Genomic DNA, 22360 nt, shown 5'->3' with positions numbered 1-22360 from the left:
ATTTTAAAGCATCTACACTGCAGCTAAAAAAAAGCCACAAAATTAACTTAAATCTAAAATGTAATAATAGTTTGGTTTTGCACAGGTCATTTGCTGGTAGCAGCCGTACTTCTGGACTTTGGGGTACTGCATGTCAGTGATGGAGTTGGTGGAGTCCCTCTGTCTCTCCTTCAGGTGACGGGGCCACATGTTGTCCACCCAGTCAATCATATCCACCTAAAGAACGCCGCACGCAACACACATATATGATGCATATTTGAATCATGTTTTGAATGGACATCAATGGACAATGAACAGAAAGACAGTTTAAAGCGAACAAGGGTTTGAAAAATGTGATAAACCAGGCCAATATGACAAACACAACTACTACGATTGCTATGACAGTGAAACCCTACGCCTGGGGCGCTATTAGCACTGCAGAACATACAGCCACACACCAAGACACACACGGACGGCATTTGAACCTTCGCTTAATACGCTCTAGGCTGTGGACAAATCAGAGATAGTACCCATATATAGTGCAATAGTGCAATAATAACATACAAACATACGTCCATACATGTGTACTTGCGGACCAACTGGTACGCAAGTACCAGTGCGCCCATAATGAGGGATGCGTGACCTCATTTGTGTCACTACCACGCTTTTGCATAACTAACCATCAAGTCATCAAAACAAAACTACATGGGTATCTTGTCTACTGTTGCGTTTAACCACCTGCAAAGAAAAGGCAAATGGAGCCGGAGCAGAAGAAAATAGTTTTTCCAAAAAGTGACTCCAAGATGTGCCGTGGCTGGAAATGAATGATGAGCGCACTGAAATGTGCGCTCATGTGAGCTCTACACCACATACACACTGGAGAACTGTGTAAAATCAGCTGATAACAACGTCCCAATATTTAATTGCTCCGTGGTCAAGCTACTGCAGTTTTATTTACAAAAAGGTGGAGTGAAAAACACTGCTGTGCTTAAGAAGTTGTGTATTGAAAATGGGATCTCCTTTGTTAAACTGGGTAAGTTTAACAACATAATTGCTTAATAGCCACCTTAAAACATCTCACTAAAGAAAAGTTGAATGGCTTAAATCAAGTGAAAAGATTTGAACTGAGTTCAAAGGTCTAAAAGGAGTAAACAATGTAAACATGCACAGCATTTACATTTTTTAAAATGGTTGTAAACATAAAGTGAAGAATCAAACAAATAACTAAAGTGATAAAGTTTAAATACATTTGAGATAATATACAGAATAGCTGAGCTGTTACAGCTGATAGTTTTAAATGGTTGAAACAATTCTGTGCACGTGTGCTTTTGTGTGTGTCACCACTTGTAGTAACCAGGAAGTGTTATTGACGTTATTCTTTCACATCTAGTTGATCGAGATAAGCTCACAAAATAATATAGCTTGTATGGTTGGAGTCCTCCGATATATAATAATCATATTTCCAATCGATTAATCATTGTAATCGATTGGACGTCCGTGATGTCCGAAAGGTTAGCTTTAGTGATCGCCATAAGCGTGGCGATCACAAACTCTGTGATCCGCTCTAGCCCAAGCTGGAGCGTGTGATGTGATGTGACGTGACCCCGCGTGATCGCGCTCGGCAGCAGCCGAGGACAGACGTGCATTATCCAGGCTTTTTTTCCACTTTGAGGTTGGAAAACTGCCACACTGCAGGTAGCTCTCATGCGCCTAATTGGCGACTACTATGGTTATCACGTGACACGCTGCGCGGATCGGATCATTTTTTACTCCGCTATCCAATCAATCTTACTGGGCCAATCGGATCGGGACATCTCTAACACACACACACACACACACACACACACACACACACACTTGAAATGTCTTCGCAAATCAAGAATGTCTCCTGAAAGCTTGCATACGTCCGAATCTACATGAGGATGGGCCTCCTCCAAACATTAGGTCTCTTTGAGTGAAAATGCTCTTCCATGTTATCTGAGTGTGCATACCGTGGCCGGTCTCTTGACCAGATTCTCCAGCTTGGTGTGGCTGAACTCAAGGGAGATGACGTTGTACAGCTTGTCCCGCTGTGCGTGTGGCGTCTCATAGTAGCGCCTCCACTGCGCCATGGACATCTCCGTGCCTTTCTGCGTGCTCACGTCCATCACGTCCACCATGCGTCTGCTCCCTGAAGGGGGGGATGGCGTTTGGGGGATGGGGGTTAGTTCTTACTGAGACTCACCGCGTTGGACGGGGGAAGGCGCCAAACTAAACAACGTGTAGCGGTGGCATTCCATATCTAAAAGTAGCCAACTAAACAAGGGAAAAATAAATAGCTGAACCATATAACAATTGTCAATTGTTCAGATTCAAATAATAATATTGTACATATTTTATCGAAACCAATTTCATCTGTATTTTTTAATACTTTTGTCGTTCCATGAGTTTGAGAAAAAACTAATGGTTGCCATTGTTTGCTTTGATGTGAGAAGCGTTGGTGGGGAAGTGTGCTGCATCAAGACATCAACTTATTAAAACAATGTGTAATGTAACAAGGATATCAAGTAATGTACAGGCAATTAATAAGGGATGGACAGGTTGGATTTACTAACCTACAAAGATCTTAACGTCGTTCACACTGAAGTCAGGATCTGGCATTCTGAAGTCAAACAAGAAGGAGAGAAAATCTCAGATCCAAATGGCCATTCGCCATTTGATTTAATCCACATATCAACGGCAGAACTTGTTAGATGTTAGCTTACTTGATTCCCAATCCATTTGGCTTCTCGAAGATGATGGGATCCCTCAGACCTCCTCTTTGAATGTACTCATATGTCAGATCTGAAAGCAGCAGAACATGGAGATGGCATGCCCACAAAACATTCTGTCAGTCCTTTGAATATATTACTAAATTATGTCTGATAATTACAAGTCGACGTTCAGAAAATGTTTTCCGGACCACGACAAATACTGTATTACCCCAGTAATCTATGAATGGTGAAAGGGTTGAAAGGATAAAAATTGAAACATAACCATTGCATAACAATGCCAGATTCAGCAGTCCTATAGCAGGATTTGTGGGGGGACACATAAACTAAAGGACTGAAATACGCCTTGTTTCCTGTTTCATTAGAGATATTTAACCAAAGAGAAATCCATTGGTGGAGAGGATGAAGCATTCATTCTGATAAGGGGATATCTACAGTGGCAAGTCTACAGTGTTGATTTTAAATCCAAAAATTTTCAAAGAACATTGGTGTCCGATAGTATGTTTTAGCTTCTCTCCCCAGCGGGAATAGTTTCCCAGTGCGATAAGTCCAGTAGTATAAATGGTGAGGCGTACTAAATGTGGTCTTCTCTTTAAACAGTCCAAGCAGTACTTGGTTCGTACCCTTGCCCTCCATCCGTACCACCCTGTCCGAGCTGAACCGCTCGCTGTGCACTTTGTCCTCCAGGTCAAACATCCTGCGTCCATCGATCTCCTCGTCTGAGATGCCGTCGTCATGGTAACGTCTCCGGGTACCTGTGCGCTTTATTTTGGAAAGGAAGGCAACGGACAAAGAGAGAGACAAATTTATTAATAGAAAGTAGGCAAGTCTGATTAGGAATGCGAGAAAGAGGAAAATGGAAGATTTATTCTTCAAAAGTGTTAATCAAATCAAGTCCCTTTTGTAAATATGTGACACATTTAATATGACTATCCTTATTACAGCCATAACATTGACATTTCAAAATACAGACGAAAAACGTGATTTACACTGCAAACAACAGCTCAAAGTGGGACCCTACACCTTTAGATTATGAGCTCTAAACTAGCCCCAAATGAGCTGTGGATGATTAGTCAGGAAGGTTCATGCAAACACAGCAGCCCCAGACCATTGCCATTAAAGAGGAAAGCAACAGAGGAGCAGTGACCCACTGTACTGGGTGCAGCATCCGATCAACATGCATTGGTCTCTCCATCTTCCCCCAAATGTATCCCTCCCCTGCCTCTTCCCATGCCAGTTTAAGCGCGTCGTGCCACCAACACCCTGGGAGCTCGGCCTCCCCATATCCCATAACAACAACAACAACAACACGTTGATAACCACAGCATGGCAGGGGTGTCATTTCCCGCAAGCCAGAGAACAAAAAACACAAACTACTTAATTATTTTAAAATGGTGGAACTTTGGCCACTTACCAGGCGAGTGCTATGTCGCGGCTGACCCTCCTCCGCCTTGGAGGATTTTAGGGCAACTTTGGTCAGAGAGGACATTTCCAAAACGAAACGAAGACCAGTTTGTGAAGTTGATTTGCGAAGATCTGAATAGTCTAGTGATCATGAACTCACAACACGGCTGAACAGCCGTCAGACGCTGTGGGGCTCTGTGCAGCCATGCATTATGGGGCGCTGATGTTGAAGAACATGGAGCTCACGTCAACTCAACTGTTGTGTTTCACTGAACAGTGGGTTACAGCAACAACATTTACCCTCTGACAAAAACGTTACCCTGATACTGCTCCAGCTGACAAACGTTTCCCTGATACTGCTCCAGCTGATGTACACTTATTGGTGAAGCGCTGCACGAGACCTCGTTCCGATAAAACACCCAACGTGCAGCTCCTCCTCCGTAAAAAATGTTCCGTTCCGTGAGGAAGTCCCTTAGATAACAATCGCCGCCATTTTGCTTTCCCAACAAAAAACATGAAATATGCCCCGCCCACAAACATAAACAGCCCAATGACAACAAAGGAAGTGGGTCGTTTATTCGTCTAAACCCAAGTCATTTACTAGTTTTGTGGAATGTCATTGGATGAAAACATCCAATAATATGTCGGTCAAAGGAGAGTGGCGAACGGCGCTTAACGACTCACTGAATTCAGCCAATGAAACCACTGATGCTGTTCGGACACTGCCCCTTTCCAATAGAATGGTTTTAAATAGAAATGGCAAAAAACATGGCAATAACAACACAATATTTTCACTCACCACCATAATTAAGCAGCACGGTTTGCGTTTGTACGATGGGATTAATCCAATATACGTGTTGCCATTTCCTCCCTTGGTTTAAGTCTCCAGAAGCGTGAGCACGGCGCAGTGAGCAACGCTCTGCAGCGAGGAGGAGGGCTGGACCGCCATTAGGCCGAGTCATTCCGGAAACCACCAGCGATAGGCTGCTTCATGGGGCTAACCAGCTGCGATTGGTGTTCACAACCTGTCATTCTGGAAGGACGGATTCCGGCAAGGGAAACATGCCAATCAATATTTAATGCGCATAATATAAAAACCATCGGCTATTAATTATACATCATTAAACAATACTGGTATGTTGTTGTAATGTATTTATTATTTATTGAAAACTGAGAACGAACGCTACAAAAGCCACGACCCCAACATACATGTTCTCAAATGGCCTACAACTTCCTGCAGTATTTCAAGTAGGCCTACCTAACAACGACATGAGTGAACTGTATCCACACACACGAAAAGACATGATGCTACGAGGAGGTTGATCAGTCTCAGGGCCTTTCACCACGCCAAACACACATATAGGGTTCAGATCCAAAACACAGACCAAATACATTTTCAATTTAGAAAAGAGAAAGAAAATATAAAAATTAGGAGCAGCATCAATGTGCAGCAAATGTAAGCGCTGAGTGTCTAGAGAGTTTCGGGCCTTTAGGAAGGTAGAATATATTCCAGCTAAATACAACACAAATTCAAACTATTGCATGCACAAAAGCAATCTCATAATTATGCATGGGTATGCATGCATAGTTATCGATAAACTAAAAAATAACAATAATTAGTAAATTACATAAAACAGGACAAAATAAATAACCACTTCTAGACGGGGCCGGAAAGGCAATGCAGTTGTGGTCAAATGTCCTGTCTGTTCTAATGAAGGAACGGTCTTAATGTGATTTTAACCATGATAAGTCAATCAATCGATCGAACCAATTAAAAAACGAATGTTGCTCTGTTTGAAATAAAGCAGGACCTGCTTATGATGCCTGAACTGAACAGTGGAAATAATTCACAGTGCACCCATCTGCAACCACAAAAATATAAAATGTAAATATTAGGAAACAATTAATAACATCACAATCAATACATGTAGACAATGCAGAATTTTTTTTACCTGTATTTGTTGTAACATTATATAGAATGTTTTACTTTTCAAAGATTTATTTTTCAAATGGACCAATTGTAAAGAGTGAAAATGTTTAGCCAGTTTCTGGGTAGGGGATGAGGGCTGGCTGAGGAGGACGATGGAGGGAGCTAAACTCAAGGTCAGCGTATGAAGCTGTACAAGAAGGAGCCCAGGATGAGGGCCAGAATGGCACAGCAACAGAAGATCATCATTTGCTTCTGGATAACATAAGACAAAAAGAAGAAGAGAAATGGAATAGAAAAGAGAGAAAAGTACCATTATGAAAAGAAACTGAGGAAAACCATGAAAATACAGATGAAAAACATGGAAACATAACTGATATACCACATGTTTCATCATAACTATGTTGAGGAGAGGAAACGCTACAACAGACTCCCTATCTATTTTGTTTAATAAGGTGAATACCATCCACACAGTCTGCGGCTGGTACAGCCATCACGAAGGACATGACTCATTCTGCTTGGGGCCCCTGGTTGGTGAGGTCCGGCCCCAGAGATTCTCCTCAACATAGTCATGGTCATGTTTTAACCATCATATGGTTTTTCATCTTTCAGACACACTCTAGTCTTTATGGAGTAGAGCCCCCACAGGAGCAGGGTACTCTATTCTAGGGCTACACACTCTTTATGGAGCAGATCCCCCGGAAGATGAGCAGGGATCTGTATTCTAGTGCTACACACTCTTTATGGGCAGGGGGCTCTATTCTAGTGCTACACACTCTTTATGAGCAGGGGGCTCCAGACTCACCCTGCGGGCCTCCTGCTGAAATTTGGCCGCCTTCTTTGTATCAGCCACAGCCCTCTCCACGAAGCCCACTGATTGGTCCATGTTGCTCTCGATTCTGTCAATCATACCACCCTGGAAAGGACAAAATTATGAAGTTGAAGACAGACGTGTGCGCGTGCGGGCGCACAGACACACACACACACACACACACACACACACACACACACACACATACACACACACACACATACATGAAATAAGCATGTTTTTAATATTTCCCCTTACATCCCCCATTAACAGGGATGACACCAGATTGGTTGTGTGGGGGTCCCATCAACACATTCTGATTGGTCACATTCAAAATCACTTTTCAGTGGAAAGCTTCCCGGTTTGGGTCTCACAAAGTGTTGGAGAACATTTCAGAGTTATATTTTACTAAAACGTTTAAAATTGTGAAAAGGGTCTCTTCTCCAGAGTGGTAGTGGAATTTGGAGAGTTTACGCATGCACAACATGATCTGTATGTATGCGTGGGCATATGAAGGTGTATGTCTCTGTGCCTGTGTGAGCTTTGTTCCCTGGTGGTGGTACCTGGTTCTCAACCAGCATGGCGATGTCCACAAACATGTCATGGAGCTCCTTGATGCTGCTCTCCAGACGCATGATGTCTTTGTGTCGCGCTTCGATCTCATTCAGAGCCTGCTGGTTGATCTTAGACTCTGTGATCTAACATAGAGGAAAATAGAGAACACAGTGTGATAGTAATAGAGCACAGTGCGATAGGAATAGAGCACAGTGTGATAGGAATAGAGCAGAGTCCGATAGGAATAGAGCACACAGTGTGATAGGAATAGAGCACTCAGTGTGATAGGAATAGAATGCAGTGTGATAGGAATAGAATGCAGTGTGATAGGAATAGAGCGCAGTATGATAGGAATAGAGAGAGAGACACAGAGAGAGAGAGAGAGCGAGAGACAGAGACAGAGAGGGATAGAGAGAGAGAGAAGAGAGAGAGAAAAATAAAGACATACACAGAGAGAGACAGACGGACTGAGAGAGACAGACAGAAGGAGAGAAAATGAGACGGAATGAGATACTGACAAATAGCAAGCCTAGACAAAGAGGGATAGGGAGAGACAGGTAGATACAGAGAGACAGATAACGAGCTAGAGACAAAGACAGACTGACAGACACAGAGACAGAGACAGAGACACAACGAAAGTGAAAGAGGAAAGCCAAATAATGTCTCTTTCCATCTCTGACAACAAGAGAAGCAGAGAGGGAAAGCACACTCATACATAAAGCATATGGCAACATCATACATCAATGTCACCTCATAAAAAGACATTAGGAAGCTGCTCTTGTGATAATTATTAATAAGAACAACAACATCTGTGTTTAGCCACAGGGTGGCAGAGGAAGCTGGCAAAGCCCTCCCTTCCTTGCTGTGATCTAGAACAGATGTTTTGGGTAAACATAATGGTATTGTGTGTATTGACTGCATGCTTGGATTCCACGAGGTTTCTTTGAGGCCTGTTTAATATGCTTTGAGATATGTAATAGTCGTAAGGTTGGATCGGCAGTCTTGCAGTAGTTACTCTGTAATTACTTTTACAAAAGCAGCTCTTGCCACCCTCTCCAGTAATATCCACACGGATTGTTCAAAGACCAGCAGCCCATCCAGACTTTCACCATGGCTTCGCCGCCCAGTGGGGAACAGCCCGCGCTCAGCAGGGGCAGGGCATGGGTGGAGGCACGGTGAAGCAATTTGAGGCAGGTTGAGAGGACATGAAGGAACCACAACTCCTGGGTCTTACCCCAGCGCTGAAGACGGCTGCGTTGCCCCCCTCAAGCATCTCCTCCAGCTCCTCGTCCGTCGTGGCTTTCCCAGCTGGCCAGACAGACAGACAGGCACACAGATAGGTAGACAGAGAGGCAGAGAGACAGACAGTCAGACAGACAGGCACACAGATAGGTAGACAGAGAGGCAGAGAGACAGACAGACAGGCCGGCACACAGATAGGTAGACAGAGAGAAAAGTTGACAGAGAGGCAGACAGACAGACAGTTAGACAGACAGGCACACAGACAGGCAGAGAGAGGCAGAGAGAGTTGGACAGACAGGCACACAGACAGGTGGACAGAGAGGCAGAGAGACAGACAGGTAGACAGGAAGAGATAGATCTACAGACAGAGAGGCAGAGAAACAGACAGACAGAGAGGCAGGCAGACAGACTGACGGACCATTTCAGAAATGTAAATTCCATTATCTAAGCTTGAAATGCATCAATTCCCTTTCCTGTATTTCCTACTTGAAATTTGAAAAGCAGCAGATCTGCGTGTGTTTGGGTGCTAGGCCCATCCTTCAGCACCAAGCAGGGATGTGCTTAGGTTTCCGACAGGACACCCCAGGAAAGAGGACAGTAGATAATAATCTAGGTGGAAGGAAAATGTCCACAGAATAACCCACCAGAGAGAGCCAACAAGAGAGTCCTGCCAGTACTAAGAACAAAAATAATCTGGCAAAAGTGATGGTTTGCTACAGCAGTGAAGGTAATTTTGTTTTGCGTTTCAAGGCCATAGTGAATATCAATCTCTGACATTGTATTACCATTTGAATGAGATCCAATGAAAACATTATTTGTCTACATCAGTGTTGGGAGTAACGCGCTACAAAAGTAATGTAATTGCTGTAATGCATTACTTTTTGCTGTAACGTAGTAATCTAAGGCATTACAAAAAAAAGAGGTAATGTTTTATTTGGTACAAATCTCAGTAACGTGCATTAAAATGCGTTTTAAACCCGAAATTTACTTAATGTTGTTTTTATACAAATTCGCCAACACCGCAAAATTTGCAGAGGAGAAAAAAATCTGCGCAAATGACTACTTCCTCGTACTGCTATAGGAGAAGATCATCTCAGTCTGCGTTAAGGCACAACTCACAGCTGATTGGTCCTCTGTCAGTACCCACTTTTCTCTCTTTACGTTTTTTGTCAGACTAAATTGAAGGTGTCCTTGAAGCAGAGCTCATTTATGGCGTTCATCTCTTGGTCCCGTGACCCACCTGGAGCTAGAATGACTCCTAGGACTCAGACCATCCCAGACTTACTTGTGGTGTTTGAATGGAAAACATGTTATATACTGTTATGCCTTTAGGGGGCGCGGTATAATCTAAGTAACTGTGTAACCATGAGTTGCCAGACAAGATGAGTCTGTAAGAGGAACAGACATGTTCATGTTGCTGTACGCCTGATATTAAAGTAGCCACGTTTCTATGCATATTCCTCCCTGTCGTTTTTCATCATAAGTATCCACACAGTCTGTAGAGACACAACAGACTTTTGGCGACGAGGATGGGATTTCTTATGTGAAAAGAGTTTTCAGCAAGTGAAAACTCCGTCGAGACGAGGGGACGCATAGCCGAGAAAATGGCGACGGCATTCGGGAAAAGTGAAGACCTTCACTTCGACGAAAATGAAGAGGAATTTGACGCCTATTTGGAAAGGCTAGAACAGTTCTTCATAGCAAATGGTCTGTCCTATGACGATGATAAGGCAAAGGCCGTGTTCCTGACGGTGGTGGGCAGAAAGAACCACACCCTGCTTATGGACTTGTGTGCACCATTAAAGCCGTCAGTTAAAAAGTTGTCGGAGCTAATTGACTTAATGCGCAAACACTTTGTGCCGAAGACAAACTTCATTGCAGAAAGGTACAAGTTCAACTCGAGAAACCAGAGAGAGGACGAGTCCATAAGTGAGTACATGGCAAGTTTAAGGAAGGTAGCAGCTACTTGCAAGTTCGGGGCATTTTTGGACGATGCTCTCAGAGATAGATTTGTGTGCGGAGTAAAAAGTGGAGAACTCCGTGACCGCATGCTAAATTCCGCCCACACTAACGAATTGACTCTGGCTCGTGCTTATGATATGGGACTGGCACACGAAGTGACTAAACAAAATGCACAGCAGTGGTCACACAAGTCGTTCAAGGCTAACGCCATTTCCAAGATGGCAGCAGCGCCGAAAAAGGAGGAAAACGGGCGGCCGTGTTATCGATGCAACGGAAAGGGGCACACACCAGAGGGGTGCCGCTTTAAGGAGGTGGAATGCCGGGCATGTAAAAAGAAAGGACACATCGCCAAGGCTTGCAGATCCCGACCAGAAGGAAGGAAAGACAAGCAGGCCAAATGGACCAAGCATTTGGATGTTACAGCGCGCGCTGAGGATGGCCGCGACCGGGATAAAGGCAGAGGGACTCCGGCGGCAGCGGAAGACAGCGAGGCGAGCTTTCCTGACGCCGACGGTCAGCCTGAGGACATCGACGTTTCACCGCAGAGAGAGCGCAGTGCACCGTCTGAGAAGCCAGAGCACCGGAAAGCCGGGACACCAGAGACTAAAGCAGCCTCGGGCTTTGACACAGAGTACCGGGCAGGTAACGTCAGAGACATTGAACTGTTTTCAATAGGGTCTAAAGGTGTCAACACTCTTTCTGAATGTGATACAGGGATTGAAAAACCTTATTATGTGTATGTAAGGGTAAATGAGAAACGGTTAGAAATGGAAGTAGACACAGGAGCAGCCATGTCTGTCATTTCAGAACAACTGTACAAGCGTAGGTTTAAGAGAGCAAAGCTAACGCCTACAAATTGTGTGCTAAGAACCTACAGTAAACACTCACTTAGCGTGAGAGGGAGTATTTCTGTTAAGGTAAAGAGTAATGGGAACATTTGCACACTCAACCTACTTGTGGTCAAAGGTAATGGTCCAGCTTTGTTGGGGAGGGACTGGATCAAAAAGCTAAACCTAGATTGGTCCTCTGTAAATAGAGTAGCACCTGAGAGTTTTGAGGAGCTTTGTAACAGGTACCCGGAGGTGTTTCAGTCCACTCTAGGCAAGGTGACAGGGATAAAAGCTAAACTTCATGTCGTGACAGGGGCCATTCCCAGGTTTTGCAAACCACAATCTGTGCCTTACGCATTTAGGGACGCAGTCGAAGCCCAGTTAAACAAAATGGAGGCTGATGGGGTTATTACACCTGTTAGTTTCAGTGAATGGGCTGCACCCACTGTAAACATCCCTAAAGTAGATCAAACAGTAAGAATCTGTGGGGACTATAAAGTGTCTATTAACCCCTGGCTCGAAGTAGATCAGTACCCCATACCAACACCGCAGGATTTTTTCACAAAACTATCAGGAGGTGAACGATTCACAAAGCTTGATTTATCACAAGCATACCAACAAGTAGAGCTAGAAGAGAGTTGTAAACAGTACTTGACCATAAACACACACAAAGGGCTGTACCGAGTAAACAGGCTACCCTATGGTGTGGCCAGCTCACCTGCAATATTCCAAAAGCTAATGGATCAAGTTCTGCAGGGCATAGATGGTGTAATCTGTTATTTAGATGACATATTGATCACAGGCCAGGACGCAGAAACACACAGAAAAAACCTGGAAGAAGTGCTGAAAAGACTAAAAAAACACAACCTCAGGGTTAACAAAAATAAATGTGCCTTCTTTCAGCACAGTGTATCATATTTGGGACATGTCATTGATGCAGAGGGAATTCACCCAATGCAAGAAAAATGTGAAGCTATTGCTAAGGCAGCCGTTCCCACAACTACCACTGAGCTTAAGTCTTTCTTATCACTGCTGAGTTATTATGGAAAGTTCATTCCAAACCTCTCTACCATAATAGCACCTATGACAGGGTTACTGCAGAAAGATGTAAAGTGGGAGTGGTCAGCATCACGCCAGAAGGCATTTGAGGAAGCTAAAAAACAGCTTATGTCTAACAGAGTCCTTGTTCACTACAACCCAGACCTGCCACTCCTACTAGCTTGTGATGCTTCACCAGTAGGGGTTGGTGCAGTGATCTCACACAAAATGCCAGAGGGCAGTGAAAAACCAGTAGCTTTTGCGTCTCGGATGCTTACCAGCGCGGAGAAAAACTATTCACAGATAGAAAAAGAAGCACTTGGCCTGGTTTTTGGAGTAGTGAAATTTCATGAATACTTGTATGGTTGTAAGTTTACACTGATAACAGACCATAAGCAATTACTGAAGATCTTAGGTCCAAAAACAGGGGTACCTCCCTTAGCTGCAGCTAGGATGCAGAGATGGTCCTTGATTTTAGCTGCTTATACCTATGAGATACAGTACAAACGATCTGAAGATCATGGAAATGTGGACGCATTATCCAGACTACCAATAACAGACAACAGTTTTCCCAGACCAAACCCAGTATTCAGAGTGTCTTATTTAGACAGTCTGCCTTTAACGGCAAAATAAATTGCACAGGAAACAGAGAGAGACCCTGTACTAGCTACAGTAAAGCAACATATTTTGTCAGGTTGGCCAAAATATGTTCCAGATGAGGCTCTAAACCCATATGCAAAACGCAAGTTTGACCTTACTGTTGAAGAGGGCCGTGTACATTGGGGTTTTCGGGTGGTCATACCAGGAAAGCTGCAAAGCAGGTTATTGGCAGAGTTACATGACAGCCACTGGGGCATGGTGAAAATGAAGTCTCTCTCCAGAAGCTTATTTTGGTGGCCTACACTTGATGAGGATATTAAAAGTGAGGTAAATCAGTGTGACATATGTAAACAGCAGCGTAGCATGCCTGCCACAGCACCTGTGCATACATGGAGATGGGCCTCAGGTCCATGGGAGAGAATACACCTTGATTTTGCAGAAGTCAAAAAGGAAATGTTTCTTGTGGTTATGGATGCATATGCTCGCTGGCCTGAAATAATACACATGCAAACCACTACAGCCAGCAAAACTATTGAAGCATTAAGAAACCTTTTTGCAGCATACGGTTTACCAAAAGAGGTGGTGTCAGATAATGGACCTCAATTTACTTCAGGTGAATTTGAGACATTCCTTAAAATGAATGCTGTTAAGCACATTAAAACTCCAGCTTATCATCCAGCCTCAAACGGATTGGCTGAAAGACTGGTCCAAAACTTTAAAAGGTATTTAGCCAAGAAAAGAGCAGTGGGTGACATGACATTGGAGCATTGTATCGCTAACTTCTTGTATGGCTATAGGAACATGCCACATAAAACAACTAAGAAAACACCAGCAGAGCTGTTTCTTAAAAGACAGGTCCGGACTAGATTTTCGATAGTGAAACCAGAAGTGTCTCCATCGTTCCACACAGGTAGTTTTTCAAAACAGTCAGAGATGAAAAGGAAAGTCAGATCTTTCTCTATGGGTCAGGCTGTGCTTGTTAAAAACGACAGGGGAGGGGAGAAGTGGTTGGATGGTGTAATAACTGATGTTTTGGGTCCTGTAACTTACTTGGTGTCTGTAAATGGGACATGTGTAAAAAGACATGTAAATCAGATGCTGGATGCAAAGAAAAATAATGCCATTCCAGAAAAGACTATGAGTAACACTGAAGGAAACTGGGATTACCACATTGATCCTGTAGATGACATGAGTGACATTGACACTGTTCCTGCTGTCTGTGAGCAGATGCATGAGAACCACCAAAGCTCAAGGGACACTGAACAAGCTTGCGAAAATACTTCAAGTTCAGGATGCACGGAGCGCCCTAAAAGGAATGTGCGCCCTCCTCAACGTTTGGACTTGTAAAAAGAAAGAGACTTTTAAAAGAAAAGTCATGTTATAGAAATGCATTATTATTTGTACACAGGGGAAGTTATTTTAAATACCTGGTAGGTGTGTACATTTATTTGTTTTGGTATTTTTTGGATAATTGTTGGGATAATTGTTGTTCAAAATAAGGGTAAAAAAAGAGAGAAAATGTTAAGTTTAAAGCTACAGGGGAGGAGCTGTGGTGTTTGAATGGAAAACATGTTATATACCCGGGGTGTCAAACTCATTTTAGCTCAGGGGCCACATGGAGGATAATCTATTCCCAAGTGGGCCGGACCGGTAAAAATATGGCATAATTAAAAATAACGACAATTTCAGATTGTTTTCTTTGTTTTAATTTGGTACAAAATAGTAGCACATTCAGAAAATGTATACATCACAAATAATCCCATTGCAAAAACACTTCAAATAAATTGAAAATTGTGCAAAGTGTGCAATTTCTAGAACAATACCTCAGCGATTGGAACTTAAACTTCGTCTCAGTGTATCTACAAAGGCACACAACTTTGAGTCTCAGCCTATCTGAGATTGAACAAAATACAAACATCTCTTCTAGGTATCAAATACTTAATTTTGTCATTTCCACATATTAATCCTGGGCTAACCAAACCATACAAACGGAGGTAGAAACTATTCAATAAGGTTGATTTACTCCTTGCCTTGTAGGCTACACTTTATTGATAGAAAAATAAAAGCTGTGCAATGCATGAAAAATGTCAATCAACCAAACTTATGAACTGAAGTGACTGACATTATTATAGTAAATCCCACACGATTCACTTTCATTAAATCTCCGCAGAAGACATTCATGTTCACATCTACATCAGGGTGCAGTGTCTCATGCAGCATTTTTAAGTGGGGTTACCCACTGTTTATTTTACTCCTGAAACCTGGCATCTTTTAGCTTTCACAAGTGCATCAATATCAGGCGTCACATCCTGAGTGGCAGCCAATTTCAGAATTTCATTCAAGTGCTTGTGCGTGAGCTTTGAGCGCAGCTTTGTTTTATTGATGCTCATTACAGAGGACACTTGCTCACAAAGATATGTGGTTCCAAAAATGCACAACACCTTTGCAGCAAGGGCTGTCAAGTTGGGGTAACCTGGCAAGAGATTCTGATAAAATGTGTCCAAGCCAGCTGCGGCAAATTTGCCTTTCAAATCTGAATCACACTGCAAGTCTATTATTTCAAGTTGAATGTTGACGGGCAGATCTGCGGCATTCACGGTGAATGGTGAGCAAAAAACTTTGAAGTCTTTTTCCAGTTCACCAAAAATCTGAAAGCGTTTTTCAAACTCCCGCAATAGTCCTGTTATTTTGTCTTTGAACCGCTTCATGTGTGCAGCATGTTGGGTCGCGCATACATCTTTCAGACAAGGAAAATGAGAAGCGTCACAACCCGCGAGTTGTATCTCCCACAATGACAGCTTCAACTTGAACGCACATATACTGTCATAATACTGTGTGACAACTCTGTTGCGCCCTTGCGTTAATTTGTTCAAGTTATTTGCGTGCTGTGTGATATCCACCATAAAGGCAAGGTCCTGTATCCATTCTGTGGACTGAAATTCTACCACTGGTTTTCCCTTTTTTTCCATGAACTCTTCAATTTCCCCTCGTAAATCAAAGAAACGCCTCAGCACAGCACCTCGGCTTAAACATCTTACCTCGGTGTAGTATGGCAGGCCATGGTTGTGGTCGTTCTCCCTGAGAAGGCTGTCAAACTGACGGTGTCAGGCCTCTCGATCGGATGAAATTAACAGTTTGGACGACCACCTTCATGACGTTATCCATCTTTAATGACTTGCAACACAATGCCTCCTGATGCAAAATACAGTGAAAAGTCCAAAAATCACGTCCTCCATTTGCAGTCCGCACTTTCTCTTTGAATTTTGTCACAACACCCGCTTTTTTCCCAATCATTGACGGAGCACCATCTGTAGCCAGGCTGACAGCGCGGGACCAGTCCACTCCGACCCTGTCCAATGCTCCGATGAGGGCGGTGAAAATATCAGCCGCTGTTGTGGTATCCATCATTGGCACCAACTCCACAAACTCCTCTGTGACGGTCAAAGTGTCATCAACTCCGCGAATGAATATGGCCAGTTGCGCAATATCTGTAATGTCCGTGCTTTCATCAATTGCAACTGAAAACGCAATAAATGATTTTACTTTGTGCTTCAATTGGCTGTCCAAATCCACCGAAAGATCAGAAATCCTGTCTGCAATTGTGTTTCTTGTCAGGCTGATATTTGCAAAAGCCTGACGCTTTTCAGGGCATACGAGCTCTGCAGCCTTCAGCATGCATGTCTTCACAAATTCACCATCACAAAATGGTTTTGAAGTCGTTGCAATTTCATAAGCAATAAGGTAGCTGGCTTTCACTGCAGCATCATTGATTTCTCTGCTGTGACTAAACACAGACTGCTGTTTCTTCAGACAGGCCAACGGTTCATTAACTTTATTTATTCTCTGTTGTCCTTGCAAGTGGTGGTATTTGTCAGCATGAAGGGTCTCATAGTGGCGCCGAAGGTTGTATTCTTTCAGCACCGAAACATGCTGTGAGCACACCAAACACACAGGTTTCCCATTTACTTCCGTGAATAAAAAGGACGATGACCATTTTTCTTGGAAAACTCTGCACTCTGTCTCCACTTTTCGTCTTTTTGACAGAGACATTTTGGGGCAATGAGAGTGCCAAAGCGCATAATGTTGAAAGTATAAGGCAGAACGACAAGGTAGCTCCGGGCAAGCTGCACTACCTGTTTCTACTTGCTCCCTGCTCAGCCCCGGTATAAAGTTTGCGTGCTTAACATAATTGCTATTGCGACATCTAGTGGACACATTAAGAACAGCAGTTTCTTTCATTGAAAAATAGCAGCTCATTTTACGTTACATTCCAAAGCGACTTCCAGTTACACACAATTGTCCAGTAGTTCAATGTACAACAAATTAATCAGTGCCAGTCAATGCAATCCATGTAATGCTAGGAAGGATTTTTATAAAAAAATATATAATTTTTTTTTTATTATTATTCTTTTTTTTACAATACTGTACTTCATAAAATCATCTCGCGGGCCTGATCCGGCCCTCGGGCCGTACGTTTGACACCCCTGTTATATACTGTTATGCCTTGAGGGGGTGCGGTATAATCTTAGTAACTGTGTAACCATGAGTTGCCAGACAAGATGAGTCTGTAAGAGGAACAGACATGTTCATGTTGCTGTACGCCTGCTATTAAAGTAGCCACGTTTCTATGCATATTCCTCCCTGTCATTTTTCATCATAAGTATTCACATAGTCTGTAGAGACACAACATTACTGATCTCCATCTGGAGCTAGATTGACTCTTAGGACTCAGAGGAACCAACCCAGACTCACTTTTCTCAAGCTGGAGGTAGAGTGGCTCAGAGGGGGGAACCAGACCAACCCAGACTCACTGATCTCCACCTGGAGGTAGAGTGGCTCCCGGGACTAAGACCAACCCAGACTCACTGTTCTCCAGCTGAAGGTAGAGTGACTCAGACGGAGTAACCAGACCAACCCAGACTCACTGATCTCCAGCTGCCTGGCGATGCGGCCTTTGCTTTTGTCCCTGAAGTCCATCTGAGCCTCGTTGTACTTTGTCATCACCTCCACAAATTTCTTGGCCAGGATAGCGTGCTGGGGAAATAGAAAAACGATGATGGTAAACCAAAGCAGTTTGAACATAAGGCAAGGAATTTCTTTGGAGCGTTTCCCGAAACTCCTCTTAACATGAACGCGTGTTCACTGCACTCCCGACATTCGTAGGATTGTAACTGTCTACTGACACAGTGCTGAAATGGGCTCCGTAGGAGGGGGAGACGCAGGAATGTCGCAGGAAAATGGCGTTGAAAAGCGTTAAAATATCTCCCCATCAAGGCCAACAGCAGAGTAGCCTACGAAAAGAATAGACTGCAATAATATGAATGCTAAAGATATTAAAACACAATTGATTAGGCCTAGGCAGATATCAGTCCTAATCCTGAATGCCCTGTGCGTACATTTCTTCACGGCACTTCCCCCCTGAAATAATTCCATATTACAAAAATCAAAAATAGCTTGGGTGACTTCTGTAAGTACATCTATCTTAATGTGCTGATTTCTGAAACACGCTTTGTGCAGCAAAGCTAGCCGACTTTATCTGATTCCGGTTTCATTGATTGGCGCGCACTCTCTAGTCTAGAATATTTGCAGACATTAAAAATGCGACGTTCCATTCATTCATTATCATTCAAACGTAGAGGCTAGGCATTGACACACGGCTATTGCTGACCCGATTAGGAGAGCTTGGTCTAGATCCTGCCCATATTGTTGGGCAGGATGATGTAGGCTATAGTCAAGGTCTTTTTACACTACCAAGCCGGTTCGGTCGCAGCTTGGCACGCCTGGCGATTTCACCTTCTTATCTCAAGTTTCCTGTGTAAAACCGAGGGGGTCAAATCCCCCGTTCGTCAAGGCGCAGGCTTTCTGAGTAGGGTCTGTCTGCGTCCTGCAAGACGGAGGCGTAACTTGTAGTAGGCGTAACTTGTAGGAGGAGGCGTGTCTTGTACTTTTCTAAATCGCGGCCCACTTGAGATCTTCCTCTTTTCGCGGTAAAAAAAGTTGTAATCCCCCGTCTGTAGGAGTAGGGTGTCCTGCAAGACGGAGGCGTAACTTGTAGTAGGTGTAACTTGTAGTAGGAGGAGGCGTGTCTTGTTCTTTTTAATCGCGGTCCACAGAGAAGGGTCTGACTGCGTCCTGCAAGATGGAGGCATAACTTGTAGTAGGCGTAACTTGTAGTAGGAGGCGTAACTTGTAGTAGGAAGAGGCGTGTCTTGTACTTTTCTAAATCGCGGTCCACGCAAGCTCTTCCTTGAAGTCGAAGTCTGATCATGTCAGACTTCGACTTTGTAAAAACAAATCATTCATCAAGAATGAATGATTTGTTTTTACAAGCTTAATGAACTCTAGAACTAGGGAAGACTATTTGTGGAGATCAGAAAGCTTGTTGCATTGTCCTGCATACTACGATGACGGTTGGGGGCGCCCAGAGGGCGCGCCCAATGCATTTTCCGCCCTAGGCGATCGCCTAGGTCGCATATGCCAAGCGCCAGCCCTGTGTTCACCCATTCATGTTTTCCTTGTTTACTGTTTTTTGTGCAGTTGACCTTGTATGTTGCACTTGATGCTCCCTTCGACTATACCATAGTAAGGAAGGATCATTTATATTTGGAATTTATATATTAAATAACTACATATTTAAAGATGTCATAAGTCTACCTATTTTATGTTTAGGTGGATATGCCAGCCCTTAGGAGGTGGTGGTGTATTATGCTGATGGAGAACTTCCAACTGGACAAGTACCTATTTAACATTAGGGCATTTACAGATACTCACTTGATTCAACCTTTAATAGCAGGATTCATGCTTCAAGTCATTGCATTTCTGATATTTTTTGCTTATCTCCCTCCACTACCTCATTTAGCCATGGCAAGCTTTTTGCACACCGGACCAATGAATCCATGGATCTCCTAAAAGGTCATCGGAAGCCTGTGATGCGTCTGAGGAAGCGCAAGTTAGAGGAGATGGAGGTAATAGGTTTGCCTTTCATAGAATTTCTGGTTATTAACACAGATGATGGTTGCGTTTACATTTGATAGATGAAAAAGTAGACATTGTGACAACAAGATTATTGGCTTTTATTAGTAACACCTGTAAAACTGTCTGCTGCAACATGGGTCCATTAACCAGAAATAAATACCGGTAACATTATTAAAATAGTGTGAACACACTATACTGACTTTTGCACGTATAATTACTGCCATCAACAGTAAGACCTAGCCAGGCAGCGCCGCCTAGTGGCTCCGCTCAATTCTCATTTCGTTCCACCACATACGAAGTGAAAGCGGATGGTCATATCAGGCTAAGTAAGACCCCCCTCATAACATACACAGCACACAGCCCCCCCTTACCCTGTCATTACCAGTAAGATCCCCCCCCATCATAAAAATACAGTACACTACCCCCCCCCCAACCCCTGCCACAACAGCTCTGCCTATCCTCAGTAAGCCCCCACTCCCTCAGTAAGTCCACCCTACTCCCTTCTGTATCGAAACCCCCATGTTGTATTCCCTTGAATCTGAAACTATTGTACAAATTACAATTCACAATAAACATGAAAATACCTGTTGTAACTCTGCCTTTGTATTCTATCAGGCCATTAGCGTGGAAGAGCAAGACCCCAAGGTCTGTTTTCTTTGTTATCAACACGTAAACTTTCTAGTGCAAAAGCATCACAAAATGCAAACAAGTTTGTGTTATCTGTTTCACGCTTTGAGAATGGACGAATAAGAGGCGCCACCGAAATGTATTCAATAAAATTAGTTGAATTATTAATCTGCTGTCTTTTTTTACCGTTGCATATGCATATGCATTTCTTAAATGCATATGACTCAGGGATGTCAGTTTCACGTAAGCTAGTAAGGCTATGATTAAGCTAATCAAGAGCATATTTTTAAATGAGCTGGTCGGGTGCATTATTTTTATATAAGGCCTAATATTTGAGGTCAGAGTTGCGGTCATTTATGTACACGCTGCTACATACAGATCACTTCCGCGATTTAGAAAATTACTAGACACGCCTCCTACTTCCGCGATTTGGAAAAGTACAAGACACGCCTCCTACTACAAGTTACGCCTGCTACAAGTCACACTTGCGATTTAGAAAAGTACAAGACACGCCTCCTACTACAAGTTAGGCCTACTACAAGTCACGCCTCCGTCTTGCAGGACGCAGACAGATACTATTGGGTCCAAGCGAGATCTTCCTCTTTTTGCGGTAAAAAAAGAATTGTAAATCACGGTTCACACATTACGCAAGCTCTTCCTTGAAGTCGAAGTCTGAAGTTAAGGTATGGCCACACTGAACGCGTTACGCGCGTTAGAGGCGTTGAAAATCGGCATATTTGCATAGGGAACCATTGGTTTAGGCACGTAGATGCGTCACACGCACTAAAGCAGCGCATTAGACGCGTTTTACACACCTAAATAACGCGCCCAACGCACCAACACGCAGAGTTCAAAAAATTGAACTTTTGACGTGCCTACGCGTGACGCTTAGCCGCAATAGCCAATCAGCGTTGAGCTTGACCCGATGTCACTGGCAGAGAGATGGAGGACGCACAGAAGCAGAAAGAACATGGACGACCAAGTCATCTTTTCAGTGTGTGCTGAAACGATGAGGAGGTGGTGAAACCCACCCAGCTGTGAGCGCCTACGGAGGATGTCATGCACTAGAGTTTAGATTCTCTGCCTGAGTCCGAGCCCGAGCCCGAGCCGACCCACGGGCCGGGTCGGGCCGATATTTCCCACCACTATCCTAGGGCCGGGTCGGGCCGGCCCTTTGATCGAGCGTTTGTGTTTTATTTTTAATCATTGCTTCATTGGCCTAATCTGAGGAGAAATCTATGCAATAAACAGAAATATTATAGGCCTTTATGACACGGGTCTTCTCAACGCCGTGGAACGCTCCGTTCACTTGCATGGGTAGTAGTCCGGTAACTTGTCAACCCCAGCATCTTTGGCTGCTAAGCGACGTCAACGTCTTTGGCGGACTATTTCTCTGCTAATCAACACTACGAATGCTGGCAACGAATAAATTGTAAAAAGACACACCATGTGAAGTTATTTTTTCGTTTTGGCAAGTAGTCGTGTAATAAGCGGGATAATGTATAGAACGTCGCCGGTCATTATCGAAAATAAGCCCCTTCAGGGCGAGGCAAGACACCTCCGCTGGGCGGGCTCATCTAGCTGCGTAGGCGCGTTAGGCGCATTGGACCATTTTTGTGACACACAATGATCAAGCGTCAGGTAAGGAACGTTAAGCGCG

The 22360-nt window shown here is 43.7% G+C and overlaps 2 protein-coding genes across 3 annotated transcripts in view; both read right to left on the bottom strand.

The window, feature by feature from the left end:
- The window catches only part of kdm2aa (lysine (K)-specific demethylase 2Aa), a 35404-nt gene extending 30779 nt beyond the window's left edge, over window positions 1–4625 (bottom strand). For both annotated transcript variants that reach the window (XM_079758917.1, XM_079758918.1), the window contains exons 1-6: window positions 4144–4625; window positions 3353–3491; window positions 2724–2802; window positions 2574–2620; window positions 1971–2149; window positions 110–216 (exon numbers count right to left, since the gene is read on the bottom strand). In XM_079758917.1, coding sequence (XP_079615043.1) covers window positions 110–216; window positions 1971–2149; window positions 2574–2620; window positions 2724–2802; window positions 3353–3491; window positions 4144–4218 — 626 coding nt within the window. In that variant the 5' untranslated portion in view covers window positions 4219–4625. The remainder of the gene's footprint in view (window positions 1–109; window positions 217–1970; window positions 2150–2573; window positions 2621–2723; window positions 2803–3352; window positions 3492–4143) is intronic.
- Window positions 4626–6237: 1612 nt separating this feature from the next.
- The window catches only part of stx3a (syntaxin 3a), a gene marked incomplete at both ends in the record, with an annotated part of 20684 nt that continues 4561 nt past the window's right edge, over window positions 6238–22360 (bottom strand). Inside the window, 5 exons of the mRNA XM_079758527.1 lie at window positions 6238–6315; window positions 6866–6976; window positions 7435–7569; window positions 8661–8734; window positions 18024–18132. Of these exons, the coding sequence (XP_079614653.1) occupies window positions 6238–6315; window positions 6866–6976; window positions 7435–7569; window positions 8661–8734; window positions 18024–18132 (507 nt within the window). The remainder of the gene's footprint in view (window positions 6316–6865; window positions 6977–7434; window positions 7570–8660; window positions 8735–18023; window positions 18133–22360) is intronic.

The sequence above is a fragment of the Pollachius pollachius genome (genome assembly GCF_949987615.1).
Source record: "Pollachius pollachius genome assembly, chromosome: 2".
Taxonomy (NCBI): Eukaryota; Metazoa; Chordata; class Actinopteri; order Gadiformes; family Gadidae; genus Pollachius; species Pollachius pollachius.
Note: the sequence above shows the minus strand (reverse complement) of the source record. Positions and strands in the feature narration are given on the sequence as shown.